Below are 20,902 nucleotides of genomic sequence, written 5' to 3' on the forward strand. Positions count from 1 at the left end.
TAAAACAGACCAAACTATCAACAGATCCTACACAAGAAGAACAAGTAAAGTAATAAGGGAAATTAGAAGAAAAGGTTTATGTGAAACAGAAGAGGGTAGGAAGAATAAAACAGGCTCCAGCGCTTTTGCGGCATGTTTTATCTCTGTCGATCGTTCCCCATGTGGTCACTAGACTTGACACCGATCGTCGCTTCTGTAGTTAATCTCGCATATACCTGCTGGTCGCTAACCAGAACAGGGAGCGTTTCATATGCAGACCAGGAAGACGACTAATCCTGCATCACTTTGGGGGCCATCCCTAGCTGCCTCCGGCGGCTGGGGCTCCGCCCCAGACCCCGCTGCTCCTCTCGCTACGCTCGAGTCGTTTTCGTGGGGCATCAGACACACACGCACTCGGTCCCAGCAACGACTCGAGCGTAGCGAGAGGAGCAGTGGGGTCTGGGGCGGAGCCCCAGCCGCCGGAGGCAGACCCCCATCACGAGAGGTAATAAAATATGGATGCATGTTAGATGGTATATATACATAATAGTATATGGATCATTAGTGAAGACGAAATAGGGGGTTAATTAACCGGTGCCGGGAGCGTATGGTGACTAGTTCCAGCACTCTTTGACGAATTTGTCCATTCTGACTGTTTTGGAACGCTGGCCCACCATCCATGGGTGGCTGAGCATCTGACGAGGGCTGGCTCGTTTTTTGGGATCCTTCTCCAGGCAGCAGCTGAGGAAGTGTCGGAACGAGTTCGACCATTTGATACCTTCTTGCGGCTCGTCTTGCAGCTCGGGAGCTGGCATGTTAACAATAAATGTCAGCAGTTCGATTGGCATCAAAGGATCGTGTCCTTCAGTCAAAAATGGGAATCGATGCTGAGCTACCTCCATCAAGGTCAGTCCAAGAGACCATACATCCGAGGTGACAGTGTACGGCTGGCCTTGAATACGTTCTGGTGCCATGTAGTAAGAAGTTCCGGTGAAAGTAGTGGCTAGAGAGTCGACTACTTCGCCAGAAACACCAAAGTCACACAGTTTAACCTGTCCCTTGGCATCAAGAAGGATGTTTTGTGGCTTGATATCACGGTGGATGATCTTACGTTCATGGAGATACGACAGACCGCTCAACACACCCTCGGCGATTTTTCCTAACACCTTTTCGCCGATTCGTCCATTTCGAGCTTTAACTCGTTTATAAATAGCTTCGAGACTGCCACCTCCACAGTATTCCATTGCAATAAAGATCGATGAGAACTCGTTGCTGAGAAATGTACCGTAATACTTGACAATATGTGGAGAGTTGCAACTTCGGTTGAATTGAAGTTCCCGCAGAATCTGTTTTTGTAGTTCCGGGTTGGGATTAGTAGTGATTTCTTTCAAAGCAAAAATAGTCTTGCCATTCTTAAGACGGCATCGACTAACACTACCACCAGACCCCTCACCAAGTCTTCCCATATCCACAATATCACCCTGACGGGCAACCATAGCCCACCCTTCTTCATCCAAGTCTTCAACATCGTACTCAGAACTGAGACTCTTGTTGCTGGTGCTTTGAGATAGTAAGTAACTACCGTTTGGAGTGGTGTAACCGGAGTTAGAATTGGATGAAACTGACGTCGATAAGCCGCCGTTGGCACCCAAACTATCAGTAGCAGTTAGCCTCGACGTACCGCTACTACTGCTTTTACTGTCCACAGTCATGCTATGGTCAACGTCACTATCGTTGAGCGAGCTACTATCGTCACCAACTCTTACGGCGGCTAGAACCTCAGCACTGAACAAGCCAGATGCTGCTGACAACGGAGACCGGTTAGATGGATAATTTTCAGGCGGGACTATTAGAGATGTGCTGGCGCTCCCATAAGATCCATAAGATCCGTATGGTCCACCAATATTGCTGGTACCGGTGACATCACCGGTTGAACTGACGCCGTATGATCCATAGGACCCATAAGTTTCAGAGTTGGTATTTAAACTGAGATGCAGTCCAGTTGAGCTTGAATTGTTACTGTGACTGAATGGGTGTGCACTTTTACGCGGCACAGGCATGGGAAGACTGGCAATGCTTTGATGGTCGGAGGTTATTATGCTTGGGAGAGAAGGAGTCGAGGTACTAGCACTTGCTGTGTATATCGATTTAGCTGTCGTCGTTGCTAATGTTGGGTTATGGTATTGAGGTGTGGCAGTAGGAAGACCCGAACTTAATAAAGTTGTCGAACTGCTGTCAGACATGGAAATATCTTCGTCTTTTGGTGGACTTATTACAGGTGACATAGATCTTGACTGAGAATTAGGGATCTGAAGTCCTGGCAGTTTCATTCTTGACGCCGGTTTTGGAGGTGGTCGAATTAATGGTGGTGCTGACATTGTGTATGAGAGATGCTAAATACAGATTTGATTGAAAATTGCCGATAACAGGGGTACTGTTAGTTTCAATTTAAATGTCGATGATAAATATGGCAAAAGACGCGATAGACAGTAGTGAATTTGCTGACGTTTGATTATCGATGATATGGTATGATAACTAAAGTTTGTAATTATACTGTAAGTGTACTGTTAACACTGAATTAGTCGGAGTCAGAGAGAGATATTGGTAGGAAGACAGCTGCTGGTAAGCTACTGCTGGTGAGTGATGCTAATTTGCGACAGCAGTCAAGTGTCGCGAGAACTCCTGAACAGGGGTTTTTAATAAATAAACAAAAAAAAAAAAGAAATGCAAAAATAGAGAACACACGGTTTCTATCCAATAGACAGCGTAGTTGTTTTGTCGTTATTCGTTGGTCTGGCCCGCAATCGGAATGTCCTGAATGAAATCTTCGAGTTTCCTCACCGTCTCCTAACACAGAAGATACAGGTTGTCAATCTCAATCTCAATCATAAAACCAAGAGAAACCAAGAGAATCGACCAGATTACAATGGTATTGGATCTATTCCGATGTTAGACTCAATAATCCACCGAACACTCCACGGGCTATTAGCTGGGAACCCGGCAGTTCAACTGGAAAGCGAATATAATAAACGAACAAAAGGAAACACCAGATAAACAGACGATAAAAACACAATCAACAGCTCGTACACCTCACAACTGACTAAGCAGCAGTCTTTCCGAAATGATCTTTTTGTGATTTCTACTGCACTTACTACTACCCAGGAAGAGGAATCTGTACTGAACTGAACTGAACTGAACTGAACTGAACTGAACGTCCACTCGCCAGTTCTCAACTCACAAACAGTTTTCGATGAACTGTCAAAAAGAGCGAGAGTATCAACTGATATCCACCAGGTTTAACCTTAACAAATTTACTTACCGACAACAGCCCCACACAAATGATAACCAGCCGGAACGAAGGGAGCCCCAAATCACTAACTGATTGTTAAATCCAGACTGAACAAAAAAAGAACAAGATAAGTACGCGAGAAGAAGAACAAGAAGAAAAAAAAAAAGGAAAGACCACAAACGGACAACCAAAGAAAAGAGCAGAACAAAAAGAAGCAAAACAGGTGAACCCAAAAGTCTGCTCGGCCAGAGAATTGCGTCGAAACCTTATATCCGGATGTACTGTAATTTATATGTAATTGATATAAATGTATGTGAGTATGCGTAAAGATAAATGGGTTGGATGGTAAATCCCCAGAACCAGCTAAACCCTGAAACAACTAACCCTAGAACGGAAACGAGGCTTGAACGACGGCGAGCTTTTAACCTGCGGGCTACGTCAGGCTCCCATGCTCCCCCCCCCCTCCACCTGCATTGCATGCCGCTAACTCCCAACCCCCAACTCGGGGACAGGGGCTCTGCCAGGGGGGACCGGGGTCTGCCTCCGGCGGCTGGGGCTCCGCCCCAGACCCTGGTTGCTCCTGCTTCGCAGGAGATTGGCTGGGAACCGCAGACGAAACGACTCGAGCGAAGCGAGAGGAGCCGGGGTGTCTGGGGCGCAGCCCCAGCCGCCGGAGGCAAACCTCCAATCCCGTCAGTGGGACCCTGGAGAGGCCCGTGAGTGACGTGCGAGGCAGTGAGGCTCGGAGAGGGTGGCTGAAAACGGAAAAGTTGACCCGAGAAAATTAGGTTCGGAAAAGTAAACGTTAAATTATATATTGCTCTGTAGCAACGCGTCATACACCACTTCGCGACCCCCATCCTGATGCATATTGGCGACGCTGGACAAGCAGGGGCATGCGATCTCCACGTCGCATTAGGCAACGATCTGGCCGTTTAATTATTACCACTAGAAGGTTCTCGGAACAGACCCGGGTCAACGGTCACTGGAGGGGGGGTCTGCCTCCGGCAGCTGGGGCTGCGTCCCAGACGCCCCGGCTCCTCTCGCTTCGCTCGAGTCGTTTCGTTGAGGATCCCAGCCAAACTCCTGCGAAGCAGGAGCAACCAGGGTCTGGGGCGGAGCCCCAGCCGCCGGAGGCAGACCCCGGTACCACGGTTCTAGCATGCAGAGATTCATTAGTGGACGGGAGATTGAGCACGAACAGCCGGTCGGGCTCGGGGAGAAGGCTTGCCAAGTCCGAGGCTGGTGGAGAAGGGCACTCGCCAGTTTTTGAGGGGGATGACTTCATAGAAAACGAGGCCCGACACGAGCCATCCGACAAGCGCGGAAACAAGGGTCGAGGGGAGATGGCTCGTGACAAGCTGCAGAGACACGAAATAGATAAACGCTTTGTCGGAGATCTGGACCTTGACCCCGTCGGAAGACACAGGAGTGATCTGGAACCGGTAGACTGCAGGCACCAGTGTGTGATATAACCATAACATCCCAAATATCAGCGGAGTCGGGCCCGGAGAAACGTAGTTCACCGAGTCCATATACGGCAGAAACCGCAGCGCGAACACGGCAATTGGCACGAAAAACGAGCTCAGCACCTGGATAACTACCACAAACGACTAAAACTGCGTTAGTATCGACGTGCCAGATGCCTCCGGCGGCTGGGGCTCCGCCCCAGACCCTGGTTGCTCCTGCTTCGCAGGAGATTGGCTGGGATCACAGACGAAACGACTCGAGCGAAACGACTCGAGCGAAGCGAGAGGAGCCGGGGGGTCTGGGGCACAGCCCCAGCCGCCGGAGGCAGGTCCCCCCCACCCCTAAATAGCACGTACCAGGAACTTTCGAGACCCCATGAGCCGTTCAATGACCCGGAAGTTGTAGAGAAGGAGGATGCCCAGCAGCACCTCGGCCTGGTTGACATAGATCAGTTGGTTGAGGGCCAGTCGCCAGTATTGTTCTGAGAAAGAGTGTTAGTTCGTGGTCTGAAGAAGTTCAGAAAGTTTTGAAAGAATTCACTTACGCCAGACGAGCAGATGAGGGGTGACGGCGTAGTCGAACAGGTACTGGATTTCCAGCAGCGACGTCAGAATGGGCGCCAGCACCGAGAAATAAATAATCGTCTTCGTCACGGGCGTGTTGGCGAACCCCGATGCCGTGGATGCAAACATTTCAGCGCTTCAAATCCGGTTCTCTCCCGAATCAGTCCTCCAAATACCGTGTATTATTACGTCTCTTCTGGAAACCATGTTCATGAACATGAACATCTGTAACCCGCGTCATGTGACCTGTCGGGGAGGTAGCGGGGTGCCTCCGGCGGCTGGGGCTGCGCCCCAGACCCCCTGGCTCCTCTCGCTTCGCTCGAGTCGTTTCGTCTGCGGTCCCAGCCAATCTCCTGCGAAGCAGGAGCAACCAGGGTCTGGGGCGGAGCCCCAGCCGCCGGAGGCATCTGGCCTCCCCTTATCATAAGACCTAACCCTTATCATTAGGAAGAGAGGTCAGAGAAGGGACGATTACAGATTCTACCACTAAACAGAAGGAGTGGACTGAGAGGATTAAATTTGGTGTTCAAGACAGGAAATGACTGAATCGCATGGAAATAGTGAGGCATCGCAGGCCGGGAAGCCGTTGAACGAAGATTCAACGCCACTGGCGTTGTCGGAGAACGCCGAGTCATGGCCGCTTCACGACGCTGCTCGAGATGGCAAGGCCTTGTTGGTGAAATCGATTCTGGCTGAGAACGGGAAATTGGTGAATTCAAAGGACCAGGACGGACGAACGCCTCTTTTTTGGGCCATTTCGACAGGAGGTGCAGAAGTGACGTCGACCATTCTCAAGTTCGTGCGTGATACTAGACCGCGTGGATTTGATCTGGAAGAAGGCGACGAGGCTGGCTGGACGGTTGTTCATATTTCGGCATCAACTGGCCAATTGGATGTTATTAAACAATTGGTTGATATAGCGAAAACGGTTTTTTCTGATGACTTGGATCTGGATGTTCAGACCAAACGTGGTCAGACACCTCTGCATTTTGCAGTATCCAAATCACATATCGACGTTGTGAAATATTTATTAGAAAAAGGAGCCTCACCACGAACTAAAGATGCTCTCAACCAAAACCCGCTTCATCGAGCTGCTGCTGTGGGGTCTCTGCCAATAGTCAAGCTGCTAATCGCTGCTAAAACACCACTCAACGCCACCGACCGTTCGGGCTGGACACCACTTCATCACGCTCTAGCCGAAGGCCACGGCGATGTGGCCATCGAACTCATCAGTGCGGGAGCAGACCAAGACCGCGCCGACGCCGAGGGCCACACCCCCATGGACGTGGTGGTCGACGACAAGGTCAAGAAGTACGTGCAAGTGGCGCTTTCTAAACAGCATTAATCGATTCATGTAGTGTCCGGGTTGTGCCTCTGGCGGCTGGGGCTCCGCCCCAGACCCCGTGGCTCCTGCTTCGCAGGAGTTTCGTGTGCGTTTCCAGCTTTTATACGGGTGACGCAGGGTCTCTGCAGGGACTGACCCTTGAAATTTTCACCTCGCAAGGCACCCTAAGACCAGCAACTCTTGAAATTTTCACACCGCAAGGCACCCTACACGCCCCGACTCGAGCGAAGCGAGAGGAGCCACGGGGTCTGGGGCGGAGCCCCAGCCGCCGGAGGCAGACCCGGATCCCGAAAAGAGACATGAGAAATCAGCTGCTATTTTTTTATATTTGCAAAAGACAAAATGGCATGTAAACAGCAGAAAAAACATAATACAAAAGGACAAGGGGCGGGCCCATGGATGAGGGGAGAGCCCAGGTTAAATCATTCACCAAACAACAATAAACGATTTTATTAATTTTTTTTAACTTCGTTTCAAGGCAGATACTAGCGACATGCTTAGACCTTGAAACCTCTAGATCTACGACGACCACGAGCGCGCTCGAACTTGCGGCCCTTGGATTGGATTCTGGGAGCCTTACCCTTGTGAGGACCCATGCCAAAGTGTCTGACGGCCTCACGGGAAGCTCTGGGACCACGGAGAATCAAGGTGTTTTGACCAGTAGGAGCACGACGAGCGAGTTGGTCGAGAGTGATGGCCTCACCACCAGCCTTGACAATGCGAGCACGGGCACCGGCAGTGAATCTCAAAGCGGCAACAGTGGTCTTGGGGACCTCGAAGAGACGGTTGTCATCAGTGACGGTTCCGACAACAACAATAGTCTTGTTCTCAGCACCCTTTTGCTTAAGAGCACGAGTAATACGGGAAACAGACACTGGGGGTCTGTTGATCTTGGACAAAAACAAAGACTTGAGAATGACCTTGTTGAAGTTGGAGTCGGTACGACGAGCCAAGAATCTGTAAAGCTTGACCAAAAGGCTCAAGTAGACATTGTCAGACTTGGGGGCAGTACGATGACTGTTTCTGATGTGTTCTTTGGAAAATTGATCTTTACCCATTTTTGTGTTTGGAGGTTGTCAAACTGTCGAACTTGGGTGTTGAAGGTTGATGGCGAGGTATATGATATCTGGGTCTGAGAATCTTCCACTTAGAGTGCGCTCCTGTGAGTCGGTCTCTGCCATTTGCCGGTTTGCTCGTTTAGGCAATTCTCTTCTGTCCGTCTTTTCTCCCAGCAGTCACCACATTTCCCTATTAGGCAAGTTTACACTTTCGCTATATACCGCGGCTCCCACTACGCGGCTACTGTGCTTGACGCATGCAACCTTATTTTTGGGTGCGTCTCAGGGGTAGTCAGGGGGTTGTGGATCTGCCTCCGGCGGCTGGGGCTCCGCCCCAGACCCCGTGGCTCCTGCTTCGCAGGAGATGGCTGGAACCGTTGCCGAAAATACAGTTCGGTGGTCGGACGGAGGGGCCGTTTGTGATGCTCTCTGTGTGGGAGATTCTTAAATTTTCGTCTCTCTCCCGGTGGTGATGGAGCTGTGCAACCTGAAATTCTAAAATTCACGCTTTATTCTTGTTGTTTAGCCAGTATTTTATCAAATAATGCTACACCTTTGTCTATAGAATTGGCGAGTGTGCATATTTTGGAGTCGAGTTTAAGTTTGTATGCTTCCTATTTAGACCCTAGATCGATCGGTATGGAGCGAGAGTAATTTTGTTACAGGCTAACAACCAGAAGAAGCAGATTGCGGTTGAGCAAAGAAACACAGCTTTTCTAGAGTTATCAGCGTCTCATATATGATATCTTCAACAATAGCCATATGTTGATTTATTTTTTTTAGCCCTGCGTTTGAGGAGTACGCAGCTGGTCCCATCATTCAGTTGGCCAGCCAGTCAGTTGTTCAGTCGTTGAGAAAAAAAATATTAACCCACATCATTCCATGAGTATTACTGACAAGAGATTTATAAATATGAAATGGACTGCTGAAAAGAATCCCCAATATATTTTTTTGATGTTTATTAATCTATCACGTGCTTCGACACGTTAGATCCTGCCGATCCATGTTGACAGTCTGCCAGCCAAGCTGTGCATGTCGAGACACTTTGACAACATCAATCCGAAGCCCGATGTCGACACCACTCGGGTTGTATATTAAATACTCGCTCTCAGGGGCGCTTGCAGCATGGGCGTTTCAGAATGTCAACTCAATAGTGCCGAGACCATACCTGGTATGCGTATATTCCCCATCACGGCCACCCCCCGACGGCTCGCAAGGCGAGCACAACGGGGTCTGGGGCAGCGCCCCAGCCGCCGGAGGCAGGGCCACATTTACCGAATTACCTACTAACGAATGCGAAGGATGAGATATTTCACATTCCGCAGACATTGAAGTACTGTGACGGAGATTTCAAATCATGGGATGACAAGATCACCACGCCCCCAGGGGTGTATCTCCTGGGATATGCTTATGGTAAAGCAATTGAGTTTCTGGGGGGAAGATGGTTGACGGAGTTTGAAGGACGATATAACGTCTGTGGGGATGTCACAATACTGAGAAGTATTAATTTATTAGGAGTGCTTATTGTCATTCCGGTAGTGGTACTTATTTTTCAAAGTGCATGGGCTCAATGGCGTTGGGAGGTCTCGTCCATCTCAGACGATACACAAAATGGTACAAGTGATGAGGATGACAATGCTGAAGATGACAATTCCACCGAGTTGGGATTAATTATTTTCAATTTCCCGTTAATATTCTTTTTTGGCAATTTATTTTACACAGATATCTGGTCGACGATCTTCGTGTTAGGGTCTCTGGCGGCTGGTTTGAGCGGATGGCCCATTGTGTCGGGTGTAATCGCACTCTCCAGTCTTTTGTTTCGCCAGACAAATATTATATGGGCTGCTTTTATAGCGGTAGTTCTGCTGCTTCGTAGAGCGGATCAGAACGAGCTGGGTCGCAGAATCGAAGCTCTGTTGCAAAAAGAACAAGCCAAACTCCATGAAGAACAGAAACAAAAGGACGCTAAAGAAACAGAAAATGAGACTGCGCCCACTAAAAAAGAAAACGCAGATGTAAAATATCCAAAGAAAGACCGTCAAGCCCGTAGACCTGCCTCACCCTATCGAATCACTCTTTTAATTAAACAAGTACTCAATCTACGGGACTCATGGGATATTGTTCTTCCCTTTGGAGCAGTGGCAGCTGCATTTGCAGTGTTTGTTAAACTCAATGGCGGAATTCCTCTAGGAGACAAGTCGAATCACCAAATGGCAGTGAACATCCCTCAGCTGTTCTACTTCATTCTATTCCTTCTCTTCTTCTCGTGGCCACTGTGGCTGTCCCAGTTCCACTCGATCATCATCAAAAAGTACATCCCGGCCGTCATTGGAAGCCCATTCCATGTAGTAGCATACGTCTTCACCACCACTGCCATCGCGTACTTTATCAGCGAATTCACCATCATCCACCCCTTCATCCTCGCTGACAACCGCCATTATACATTTTATCTCTGGAGACGGCTCATAAACCCCACCTGGAGTCCCTACGCCAAATACGCTCTGGTCCCCGTATACCACTTTGGCCTCTGGCTGGTGACCACCAGTGCAGTTTCCACTGACGGCCTCACAGCACTGGCCTTCTTTGGAAGTGTCTTCCTCACTCTGGTTCCCAGTCCGCTGCTGGAACCACGTTATTACATCCTTCCCTACATCGTCTGGCGACTCCTGTTTGCCCCTCAAATCACCGAATCCCGCACCAGACTCACCCTCGAATGGGTATGGTACAGCGCCATCAACGTCGTCACTCTCTACCTGTTCCTGTATCGCCCCTTCATCTGGTCTCACGTGCCCGAGCAGGGTCTCCAGAGGTTCATGTGGTAGAATATTTATCGAAAGGGGTCGGTCTCCGGCGGCTGGGGCTCCGCCCCAGACCCCGCTGCTCCCGTCGCTGCGCTCGAGTCGGTCCGTCGACGGTCCCAGCAACTCCTGCGAAGCAGGAGCCACGGGGTCTGGGGCGGAGCCCCAGCCGCCGGAGGCAGCGTGGCACCCGACTGTGATTAGTTTGAATAATGTACTTATAATAACAATGGGGGTTTAGATCTGGACTTCGGTGAGTTCGTCTTCGAGCATGTCGACTTCGTCGTCGGATGCGCTGGCAGATGCGCTGGCGGACGTGTCCTTTTTAGACTCAGTCGATTCCGTGGCAGTGGTTTCGGGATTTTCATCTGCCTCGGACTCTTTCTTCGACTCGGGTTCGGGTTTGTCGTTGGACTTGGTAGCAGGTTCCGAGTCGGTCTTGGTCTCAGGTTTATCTTCAGTCTTCGTTTCAGCTGCTGGTTCCGACAATTCTTCAGTATTCTCTTTTGACTCGGATTGGCTCTCAGAAGGCTCGCTGGTTGGGGTCGCAAGGTTGGTGGTGGACTGGAAGGGGCTGATTAGGTTCTGGCCCTTCGGTGATGAGAGATTACGACCAGGAGCTGATCCTGCAGCAGATCCATTTGCTTTATTGGCACCAGTACCAGTGCTTCCATTTGTAATAGTAGAATTAGAAGACGCGCCATGGTGACCTGGTGTGCTGGGACGGGAAATTCTGGTTCCAGGCATGGAGCCTGCTCCGTTGCTTCCAATGACGGGACTTTGAATTCCTTGTTGCTTGCGAGCTAAACGAACAGATCGTTCGACTCGTGATTTAAGAACGTCAAAGTATGGAATAAGTCGTCCGTTTGGTGCCCGGAACATCAGCGAGCCTTCTTCAAGGTCTTCATCGATCGAATGGTCGCCAGCTTCAAGGTCGTCGGCAAAAGAAGCTAAGAAAGCACCCCATGAAGGGGCAATGACATATTTACGATCAAAGTCACGGCCAAACAGAATCACTTGACCCCATCTGCCTTTCTTACCAGGAGCCAAATCAACAGCAATATTATTTCCTTCGAAATCTTTGGCTAGTGGGATCCAGGCTGGGTGGGCATAAACAGGTTGAATGGCTCCTTCAGGAACAGACTCTTGTCTTTGGATCCAGTTGAGGGTATTTTTGTAGTGTTGTTGTTGCTGTTGGATCTGTTGTGGAGTTTGTTGAGCTTGTTGCTTCATATGAGGAGGAACTAAGGCACTGGACGACGAGCTGCTGCTGGCACTTACAGATCTTAGCTGTTGTTGTGAAGACGAGGAAGAAGAAGCAGCAGCAGATGATGATGACAGAGCTTGTTTTTGTTGTCTTTGGCTTCGTACCACATTATTGAGTCTAATGGCGGTATTCTTCCAGTGAGTCCACTCCTCTACAATACCTTCCAAGTCTAAAATACAGATATTAAAGAAGAGACCAGTAGGACGACCACCACGTTCCTGACCATCATGAACCATATAAGAATCACGCACTTCAAGAGGAAGCGTACAGTCTAAATCGGATTCTAATTCGTTCAAGTCAGCACTAGTAGCGGGGTACGAGAGCTGATCATATAATTCTGGGTAGTTCGCATCGACCCAACGATCAATTCTCTTCCATGAAAGAGCAGCAGCAGGAGGAGCAGGAATGCCATCTGAGTAGTCTTGTAGTGGAATGTTACCTCCATTGCCCATTTGTGCGGATCTCATTCCAGGAGTATAAGGGCCTCTGTTTAATGATGTAGTTGACGAAGAAGCCAGGTTAGTATTTGAGCCATTTCTCGAGTTGGGTCCGTCTAACGAAGTAGAAGAGCTATTACGGTAGCCATATGGACCATTCTGACCATTGGGTGGTGTTCCAGAACCAGAACCACCGTCTATTTCGTCATGCACACTATTACCAGTTACCCCTAAAGGCGTACGTCTATATTTTGTAGAAGCACCGGGACCACGGCCATTTGGAGATGACCTGTATTGAGACTCGTAGGAAGCGTACCTGTCGTTGGTAGTCACCGAATGGAGAAACGACTGTACTGATGAAAAGATCTTGTCCATTTTGTATGCTGTTGAAAATGATAGACGATTTGTAGCTGCTACCAATAAGTAATGACAACTGACAACGACTAAAAATAGAGCTACTGGTTTCTAATAAAAGATACTAGTAAGAACTCAACACTATCAAATATTCAAAAAAAAACGACAATATTCAACTGGAATCAATATTCGAAGATAGTCAACGATAGTAATAAACAGAAAAAACCAATCGACTATTGAGGCAAATAAACAGATGAATAAAATCTGTGTAACGAGTGTCGGACAAGAATCAAGGACCAAAATTTAGAGTATCAATTGCCAACAGAATCAGAGAACAAAATCAAAATCAAACCAAAAACCAAATCAAATCAAAAACTAATTAATTAACCAATCAAACCAACCAAAAAAAACAAAATATTCTCTCTCTTTAAAACCTTACTATCGTAAAAGCAATACGAAGATACGTCTTATCTAAACACAACTGTTAGTACACCACCACCTCCCATTCCACAAACCCCAACTCCTCATTACAAGTCCAATCCACACAAAACCCACATCTCCGGAACCGTATCGTAACGAGCAAAGCGAGCCACGGGGTCTGGGGCGAAGCCCGAGCCGCTGGAGGCACAACCATCCACCAAAAGAACCAAAATCACACCCCGGCAAATCCGTCCAACGACAAGCACTGCCACTAGCGACATCAAACGCTAGTCCCATCAGATGACCCCGGTGCTATGAATAGCAGTTGTCCAATATCCAGTAAAAGAAGAAAAGTTCAACTTACAAGTTTAGAGAATGAAAGTCCGTGTAACAAAAACAAAAAAACACAAAACAGACAGGAGACGAGGATCGAATGTGCGTGTCTGGCAGTGTGTGTTGATTAATTATGCTGGTTTGTCCAAGACGCGATCAGGAGGTACGTAAACGGCTACTGAACCACCCTCGCCTCGCTCCTCCTCCTCGATAACGCGCGACCGCGGCAGTCCGCAGGGGCAGCATGATGCCCGACCGGGGATTCAGGCGGCTGAAGCCAAGTCACGCGTTGCGGATCGGGTCGAAGACAAGGTTTATCCGGAGTGTGGTGTGCCTCCGGCGGCTGGGGCTCTGCCCCAGACCCCGTGGCTCCTGCTTCGCAGGAGATGACTAGGACCGTCGGCGGTGGGTGGTGGGTGGTGGGTGAGGGGGAGTTTGGTGGATTTTTCAGCGGGTGGAAGCGCATGTTGGATATGCAGGGTCCGCGCTGATCTTGACACGAGATGTCCAGCTAGGAGGGCCACAGTAACCAGACTTTGTTTTTTCTTTTTTCCTAAGATTTACAGGTGTTTCAATTTTGGCGATTTGATTACTAGTGAGAAGATATGAAGCCCTAGTCAGACTCCCAGTTAGAGCAGTAACACGAGGACACATATGCAGGGTCCACACATCAGACATTTTTAAGTGAATTTTAGCCCTAAACTAATTCCATATTCCACATAATCGACAGAGAACAGGACCGCCGAGATGCAACGACTCGAGCGAAGCGAGAGGAGCCACGGGGTCTGGGGCGGAGCCCCAGCCGCCGGAGGCAGACCCACAGCCGGTAGGACAGTTATTACAAAGTCATAATTTATTAAATACACAACTCTGGGGGTTTATTTTTTGGGGTTTAGAAAGGGATTTGGAGTTTTGTACAGGGAATGGACTGAACGTTGAGACGTTTAGTCGAAGAGACCCATACCCATGTCCTCATCGGACTCCTCCTTCTCCTCTTCCTTCTCCTCCTCAGCAGCGGCCTCACCACCAGCAGCGGCAGCAGAACCAGCAGCAGGAGCAGCAGCACCGCCAGTGGGGACGGAAGCAAGCTTCTCAGAACCCTCGGCAATGAGCTCGGAGATGTCCTTACCGGAGAGCTCCTTGAGGAGAGCCTCGATACGGTCATCTTCAGCCTCGATACCAACAGAGGCAAGGACGGCCTTGATGTCCTCGGCGGAAGGAGAGGTGTTACCACCGGCGTTCAACAAAAGGTAAGCGGCAAGGTACTTCACTAGAGTGTGTTAGTATTGCTGTTGTGCGAACAGGCATGATGTCGAGGCCGTGAAAATGATAGTTGGAAATATGATACTCCAACTATCAAGTCCTAGGAGCCAGGATCCGAATCAAATACTGAAAATCAGGATCGAGATCTTCCAACATGAGAGAAAGGACAGAATAGTGTGACATGAGAAATCACGTCCAATAGCCAAAATAAAGACCATTTGAACTGTGAGCTACAACTGTAACAACTACTGTCTTCACTACTCAAGATCAGAAGTATCATTCATAGACCACTTACTTTTTGATTTTTTTTTAGAATATACTGAGAATAATCAGATTAAGCTCGTGAGATGGGCGGACTATTCCTTGAAAGAAAAAGGAAAAGAAGAAGAAATAGAAGTACGAGTGGGTGAAATTTACTGATATGCGGGTTGTCCACCGTACCTCTGCGAAGAGCCAGTGCATAAGCTGCTAAAATGGTCTGAGTCGGTGCTATTGGGAGTTTTGACAAAATAGGAAATAGGCGCTTGGCCTCAAGTTGGGAGAGTCATACCGTATTAGGCAGTTGGGAGCTGTAGATAGACTCAATACCACAGTCACAGATTTTTTGAGCGAGGTCAGCCGCGTATCAGCAGGGAAGGAACCCACTCACACAACTTTTCGGTCTGGTATTATTCAACAGTTGAATAACTTGTATCGCGACACCTTACGACAGTTTCGACACATAAACCATACAACAAAATGTCTGAACAAGAACAAATTGACGCTGCTGGTATGTACCTAGAGAGCTCTTGTGGATCCTAAGAGTATAATGAGAAAGTGATTTAGTTGAAATGGCGAAGAAGAGATGATTGAAGACTGTGCTCGATATCAGTAACCGACCTTCGATATATTCGAAACTTTTCAGAGAATAAATATGAGATTTTATTATTTGTCTTTCGACTTTTTGACGTAATAAAGCAATACGCAAATTCCAACAAACAAACGAACAGTCCCTATGAATTTTATGAGATAATTTTAGTGCCAACCGCTATACTTTAGCTTGATTTATCAATCACTTTCGACGATTGAGTATATCGTATTAATCGACCTATACTGGTAGATAACTGCCATTCGATATATTTGTTACGACTGATATCTGACATCGATAATTTAACACCACAACCATGACGAGCACCTTTCGACAGACATCTCGAGCCATTTCTGCAAAACAAATCCCCTCAATCACTCGGCCAACTCAATACTAACAATAAACAGAGCTCAAGAAGAGAAGATCCTTCAAGAAGTTCTCCTTCCGTGGAGTTGACCTCAAGGACCTCGTCGAACTCCCCATTGAGGACTTCAGTGAGCTTGTTCACGCCCGTGCCCGTAGAAGACTCAAGCACGGTCTTAAGATCAAGCCCATGAGATTCGTCAAGAAGCTCAGAGCCGCCAAGTTGGCTGCCGGCCCCAATGAGAAGCCCGCTGTCGTCAAGACCCATCTCCGTAACATGCTTGTTCTCCCTGAGATGATCGGATCTGTCATCGGTGTCTACAACGGTAAGGTCTTCAACCAAGTCGAGATCAAGCCCGAGATGGTCGGCCACTACCTCGGTGAGTTCTCCATCACCTACAGACCTGTTGCCCACAAGAGACCCGGTGCTGGTTCTACCAAGGACTCCAGATTTATTCCTTTGAAATAAGCGAAGTTATGAGTTTAAAATTTTTGCTAGTTTATGCGATGTAATTCAAAAAATGTATCTACTCCTCCATTCTTTTGTCGACCTGCCTCCGGCGGCTGGGGCTCCGCCCCAGACCCTGGTTGCTCCTGCTTCGCAGGAGATGGCTGGGACCGTGTACGTAACGACTCGAGCGAAGCGAGAGGAGCCGGGGGGTCTGGGGCGCAGCCCCAGCCGCCGGAGGCTCACCCCGTCCAGTGGATGAAGTAGTAATAAATAAAATATAAATACAGATAGGAGCTATAGAGGTACACCCTCGTACTCCTGTTCGGCGAACTTATTGATGAGCCGGCGCCAGCGGGCCTGGTTGCGACGGAGCGGGATCCGGCGGAAGTTTAGGAGGATCATGGCCATCAGAAGCACAAAAGCGACGACTGCTGCAATGGAGAGAAGTGCCACACCGTTACGGTTGGTGGTGGGAATCTGTAAGTATGGGCATGCTGAGAAGGGCCCGCCAGTGACCCAGCATTCGTCGACGGCAATAGTGTTGAAGTCGATCCAGGCGGCCGGCACGTTGATACTACCTCCAGGACTGCTGTTCGAATCGTCTGAGGAATCGGAGCTTGGTTTTGGAGCAGGAACTTCCTGCTGTAGCACAGATCTCGCTGCCAGGTTCTCTAAAGAAGTTCTAGGTACAGAGAAGTTGGTGCCTTTTGGACAGCTTTGAGGAGCGTCGAAATAGGTCGATTTGTTGCCAGTGGCAATCCAGTCGAAGTTGGAATCATTCCCTCGGCACATTACAGGGAATGGCTCGTAGCAATTGGCTACTTTCCACCCTTCTGGGGTGATCACAGCACATTGTAATGCCACAGGGTCGGTAATTGATTTTGGTTTTGATGCATTTGTTTTGTTGGTATTAGGTTCTCCAGGTGCCCAACTCCAGAATGAATTGTTTACGACGTCTACAAGAATCTGTGGTGTCAACTGGGCTGAGTTGGACATGGGATCGGTCAAGCTGCTGCTGCTGTTTAGCATGGGTGTATAGCCACATTGTGAAATGATGCCGAGGGTCACGTCTGTGAAGGGGAAGTCGGGTGTGTCAAAGACTGCTCGAAAAGGGATCATCGATGTCTCGTTTATATGGTTAATTAGATCTTGTTGAGATGGTTGGTCGCCATTATTAGCGCATGTGTTGACCAGGTCGTTGGTAAGAGTCAGTGATTGCTCTTCTTGAAATGTGATGTTAGAATTGACGAATAACACCTGATAATCGCCATTAATATTCTGTGAAAATGACGGAGTCGGCGTGGAAGTAGTAGTTGTGGTAGTGGTGGTGCTACTACTAGTTCCTGTATGTTTCCCACTACCAGTAGTAGATATGCTAGTGGCAGTACTGGATGAACTAGAAGTACTAGACATGCCCGTGGAAATCGACTGTATAAGTTGACTATCATCAGCCAGGACCAATATTCGTTTGTTTATGGATAGAAGGAAATAGTGTAGTGGGGGAAAGTTATTACCTTCGTCAATATTACTGACTACGCCGTTTTTCCTATCATTCTCCAAGTCAAGTGGTGTATACACTCTGGGCCCAAAAATAGATGAGATATTAGTTGATAACACATAATCTCCACGGACGTTATTTTCCACATCGATACTTTGATTTAACTGGTTTAAATTGAGCCTTAGCGTTAGTAAATTGGTGGCTATAGCGCTCGTTTCTGTCTGTTGAATATAAGTAGCTATGACAGAATATACCGAGTCGAGAGTTACATTATCTTGACATTTTATGCCATCATCTAAAGCATATATTTGACCGCTTGTAGATACACCTTGAGGAAATGGCTGGGGACATAACTGCCATTGACTATTAGTATTACTCCAAAAAGCGTCTAATGAGAACGAGCTCATTCCGACATCAAGAGCTGTTTGTAATGTTGTTAATGAACTGGTAGTGTACCCTTCTTCCAGAAAAACTGAACTGAGATCAAGTCCTACACTATTGACCTGATCAATAGAGATATTAAGTGCTACATCTCTTTGCGAGAGTTTACCAACTGAAAGAAACGAAGGAATCAGACCACAAAGTTCAGGACCCGAAAATTCGCATTCGTAGTGAATGAAGAGAGAGCATTCTACCAGTGTTACAGCATCAAAAACCAATAATAAAAATAGCCAGAGGCATGAATACCAGCCCTGGATTCTTCTTGTTGCAAACATATTAAGTTTTACTGAGTAACATGGATGGCAGAAACAAGATGACAAAGTCGTCTATAAATTTCCGATATATCAGAGAGCCAACATGGAAACCAAGTTATTATTAGATTGGTGAATAAAATACGCTCAAAGCGGTTTCGAAGGTGACTAAAATCAAGAGATTCGAAGTCTAAAGCAGAAACAAGATTTTAATTATTCAGGAAAATTGGCTCCTGATAATACCACACCTGGTTTTTACACAGACCAGGGAGCAGATCAATAATGCAAAACAACGCGGACAGTATCAAGATGATGTTCCAGATAAAGAGAGGTCGTGCAGCGAGCGATGCGATCAGCTTCATGCTCATTACCCCAGTCCTTTTATGACATTTATGCATGAAGTACGCTGTCAACCTATAGCGGCCACAGTAGAGCTCCAATCCATTTTAAACTATATATTCTTACCAGTGGTAACGACTCAAATGTAATAATAATAATAAGGTATCAAAGAGTTTCGAGACTTCGTTCGAGACTCTGGAGTAGAACAGTCATACGGTCTTCAATTGCTGCTTGCCAACGAAAAGCTCAGCTTATCAAATTATATTGTAATAATTCCCATTGGGAATATCTGATCGTGAAGAATTAACAGCCGAGGCAAATGTGGTTGTAATGAACGATAGATTAGTTTGTCTTCAACACACCAAAACTGTTTATCAGATTTAATTGCATAAAGACGTTGAGGCGATCGACCCAACCGTTGGACCTAACTTTAAACGTCGACCCTGCACATACGCGACCGAAATGGATTGATAGAGAGATTCTTCAGGCTAGCTTCTGGTTCTGTAGTTTTGGATTTCATTCATCTTTAAAAAGGATTAACGAGGCAATAGTACTAATGTTTTCAGAAGAAGAGTGGAGCTAACGAAATTTTAATTGGACTCACTTAATTCTGGTTATTCTATCCTATAATTTATTAAGAAGTAAAGAGACAGGTCAAGAAAGATAACTTAGTTACTGATTCAATTGGCTAATATATAGAGATATAAAGCTCAGGATATACCATCTTCATAGTGTCGAAGAGTGAAGCCGCGGGGGCGGGATGCAGTCCCATGAAACTCGTGAACCGACATCGCGGCCTCACTGTGAACTTTGAGTATATCCACAGCCTAGACTACCAGGCAAAAATCTTTCATCTTTTGATCTAACAGGCACTTTCATAATGGCCAGTTTGTACGTATGCAGAACTTGTTCCATACTCCAATGACAAAATCTCCTGGGCAATGTCACCACCATTGCTCGTGGTCCACCGACAACCAAGATCAATTCACTAACAACTGCCAGATCAGAGCCCACCTACGTCAATCCCAGGGGTATTCCCCAGGCCCCGTTCGTGGAAAAGGTAGAAGACTATGTCAAATCGCGCGACCAGGTCGAATCAATTCTCAAATCATTCCAAGAGATGATCCAGTAAGTACCCATCTCCACGCTCCAACGGTGTGTGAACTCCATCTGAACATGCCTGAACTCTACTAACCGGTTACAGAAAATATAAATACATGGTACGTGTGAGCACTCCAGCAGGCCCTCAATTCCACAACCAGCAAACTTCTTAAGTTGCAAATGACCCCAGTATACTTGGAATCAATTTCTAACAATAGAACAGGAAGTGAGCACAGCGGGGCGGATCCAGGGTCTCAAAGAAAAGATCCCCGACATGACTAAAGCTCTAGACATGGTCAAATTCCTAGACGCCAAAAAGACATCCGGAGAAGACTTCGACACCAACTACGAGCTCAACGACACATTATACGCGCGGGCGAAGGTCACCCCAACGAACAAAGTCCTTCTATGGCTGGGTGTAAGTGTTCACGGTGGGCCAATGCCTCTGGCGGCTGGGGCTCTGCCCCAAACCCCGTAGCTCCTGCTTCGCAGGAATTTTCTGGGACCGTCGACGAAACGACTCGAGCGAAGCGAGAGGAGCCAGGGGGTCTGGGGCGCAGCCCCAGCCGCCGGAGGCATCCACAGTTCACAGAACTAACAGACAGGCCAATGTCATGCTAGAATATACTATTGAAGAGGCCATTGAGCTGCTGACAGGCAAGCTCGAGGCTGCACAGAAATCGCTCGAGGTGTGCGAGTCGGACCTTGAGTTCCTGCGAGAGAATATCACCACCATGGAAGTAAACACTGCTCGTGTGTACAACTGGGACGTCCAAAAACGCCGTGAGGAGAAGGAACAGGCTAAGTAGCACCTTTTTTCTTGATACATTGTATATATCACCAACCACCGGGACGGGGTATGCCTCCGGCGGCTGGGGCTGCGCCCCAGACCCCCTGGCTCCTCTCGCTTCGCTCGAGTCGTTTCGTCGACAGTCCCAGCAAACTCCTGCGAAGCAGGAGCCACGGGGTCTGGGGCAGAGCCCCAGCCGCCGGAGGCAGACCCCACCCCCTGAAAAGGGACCCTGGATCACGTGC

At 48.0% G+C, this 20,902-nt stretch overlaps 6 protein-coding genes across 6 annotated transcripts; 2 read left to right on the top strand and 4 right to left on the bottom strand.

Moving 5' to 3' along the window:
* Positions 1–593: 593 nt before the first annotated feature.
* MKK2 (putative mitogen-activated protein kinase kinase MKK2) lies at positions 594–2,357 on the bottom strand (the record flags this gene model as incomplete). Its single annotated transcript, XM_018879257.1, has 1 exon — positions 594–2,357. The coding sequence occupies one exon, from the start codon at positions 2,355–2,357 to the stop codon at positions 594–596; it is 1,764 nt and encodes a 587-aa protein (XP_018737190.1).
* Positions 2,358–5,839: 3,482 nt separating this feature from the next.
* NAS6 (Nas6p) lies at positions 5,840–6,646 on the top strand (the record flags this gene model as incomplete). The annotated part of the gene is made up of 1 exon (XM_018879258.1): positions 5,840–6,646. One exon carries the CDS (start codon positions 5,840–5,842, stop codon positions 6,644–6,646), a length of 807 nt encoding a protein of 268 aa, XP_018737191.1.
* Positions 6,647–7,143: 497 nt separating this feature from the next.
* Positions 7,144–7,704, bottom strand: RPL18A (ribosomal 60S subunit protein L18A; the record flags this gene model as incomplete). The annotated part of the gene is made up of 1 exon (XM_018879259.1): positions 7,144–7,704. The coding sequence occupies one exon, from the start codon at positions 7,702–7,704 to the stop codon at positions 7,144–7,146; it is 561 nt and encodes a 186-aa protein (XP_018737192.1).
* Positions 7,705–10,739: 3,035 nt separating this feature from the next.
* Positions 10,740–12,581, bottom strand: SMI1 (Smi1p; the record flags this gene model as incomplete). Its single annotated transcript, XM_018879260.1, has 1 exon — positions 10,740–12,581. The coding sequence occupies one exon, from the start codon at positions 12,579–12,581 to the stop codon at positions 10,740–10,742; it is 1,842 nt and encodes a 613-aa protein (XP_018737193.1).
* Positions 12,582–15,976: 3,395 nt separating this feature from the next.
* On the top strand, positions 15,977–16,255 carry RPS15 (ribosomal 40S subunit protein S15; the record flags this gene model as incomplete). Its single annotated transcript, XM_018879261.1, has 1 exon — positions 15,977–16,255. The coding sequence occupies one exon, from the start codon at positions 15,977–15,979 to the stop codon at positions 16,253–16,255; it is 279 nt and encodes a 92-aa protein (XP_018737194.1).
* A 276-nt stretch (positions 16,256–16,531) lies between these two features.
* On the bottom strand, positions 16,532–18,142 carry MTC6 (Mtc6p; the record flags this gene model as incomplete). Its single annotated transcript, XM_018879262.1, has 1 exon — positions 16,532–18,142. One exon carries the CDS (start codon positions 18,140–18,142, stop codon positions 16,532–16,534), a length of 1,611 nt encoding a protein of 536 aa, XP_018737195.1.
* Positions 18,143–20,902: the final 2,760 nt, after the last annotated feature.

This window comes from Sugiyamaella lignohabitans, chromosome B (assembly GCF_001640025.1).
Source record: "Sugiyamaella lignohabitans strain CBS 10342 chromosome B, complete sequence".
Taxonomy (NCBI): Eukaryota; Fungi; Ascomycota; class Dipodascomycetes; order Dipodascales; family Trichomonascaceae; genus Sugiyamaella; species Sugiyamaella lignohabitans.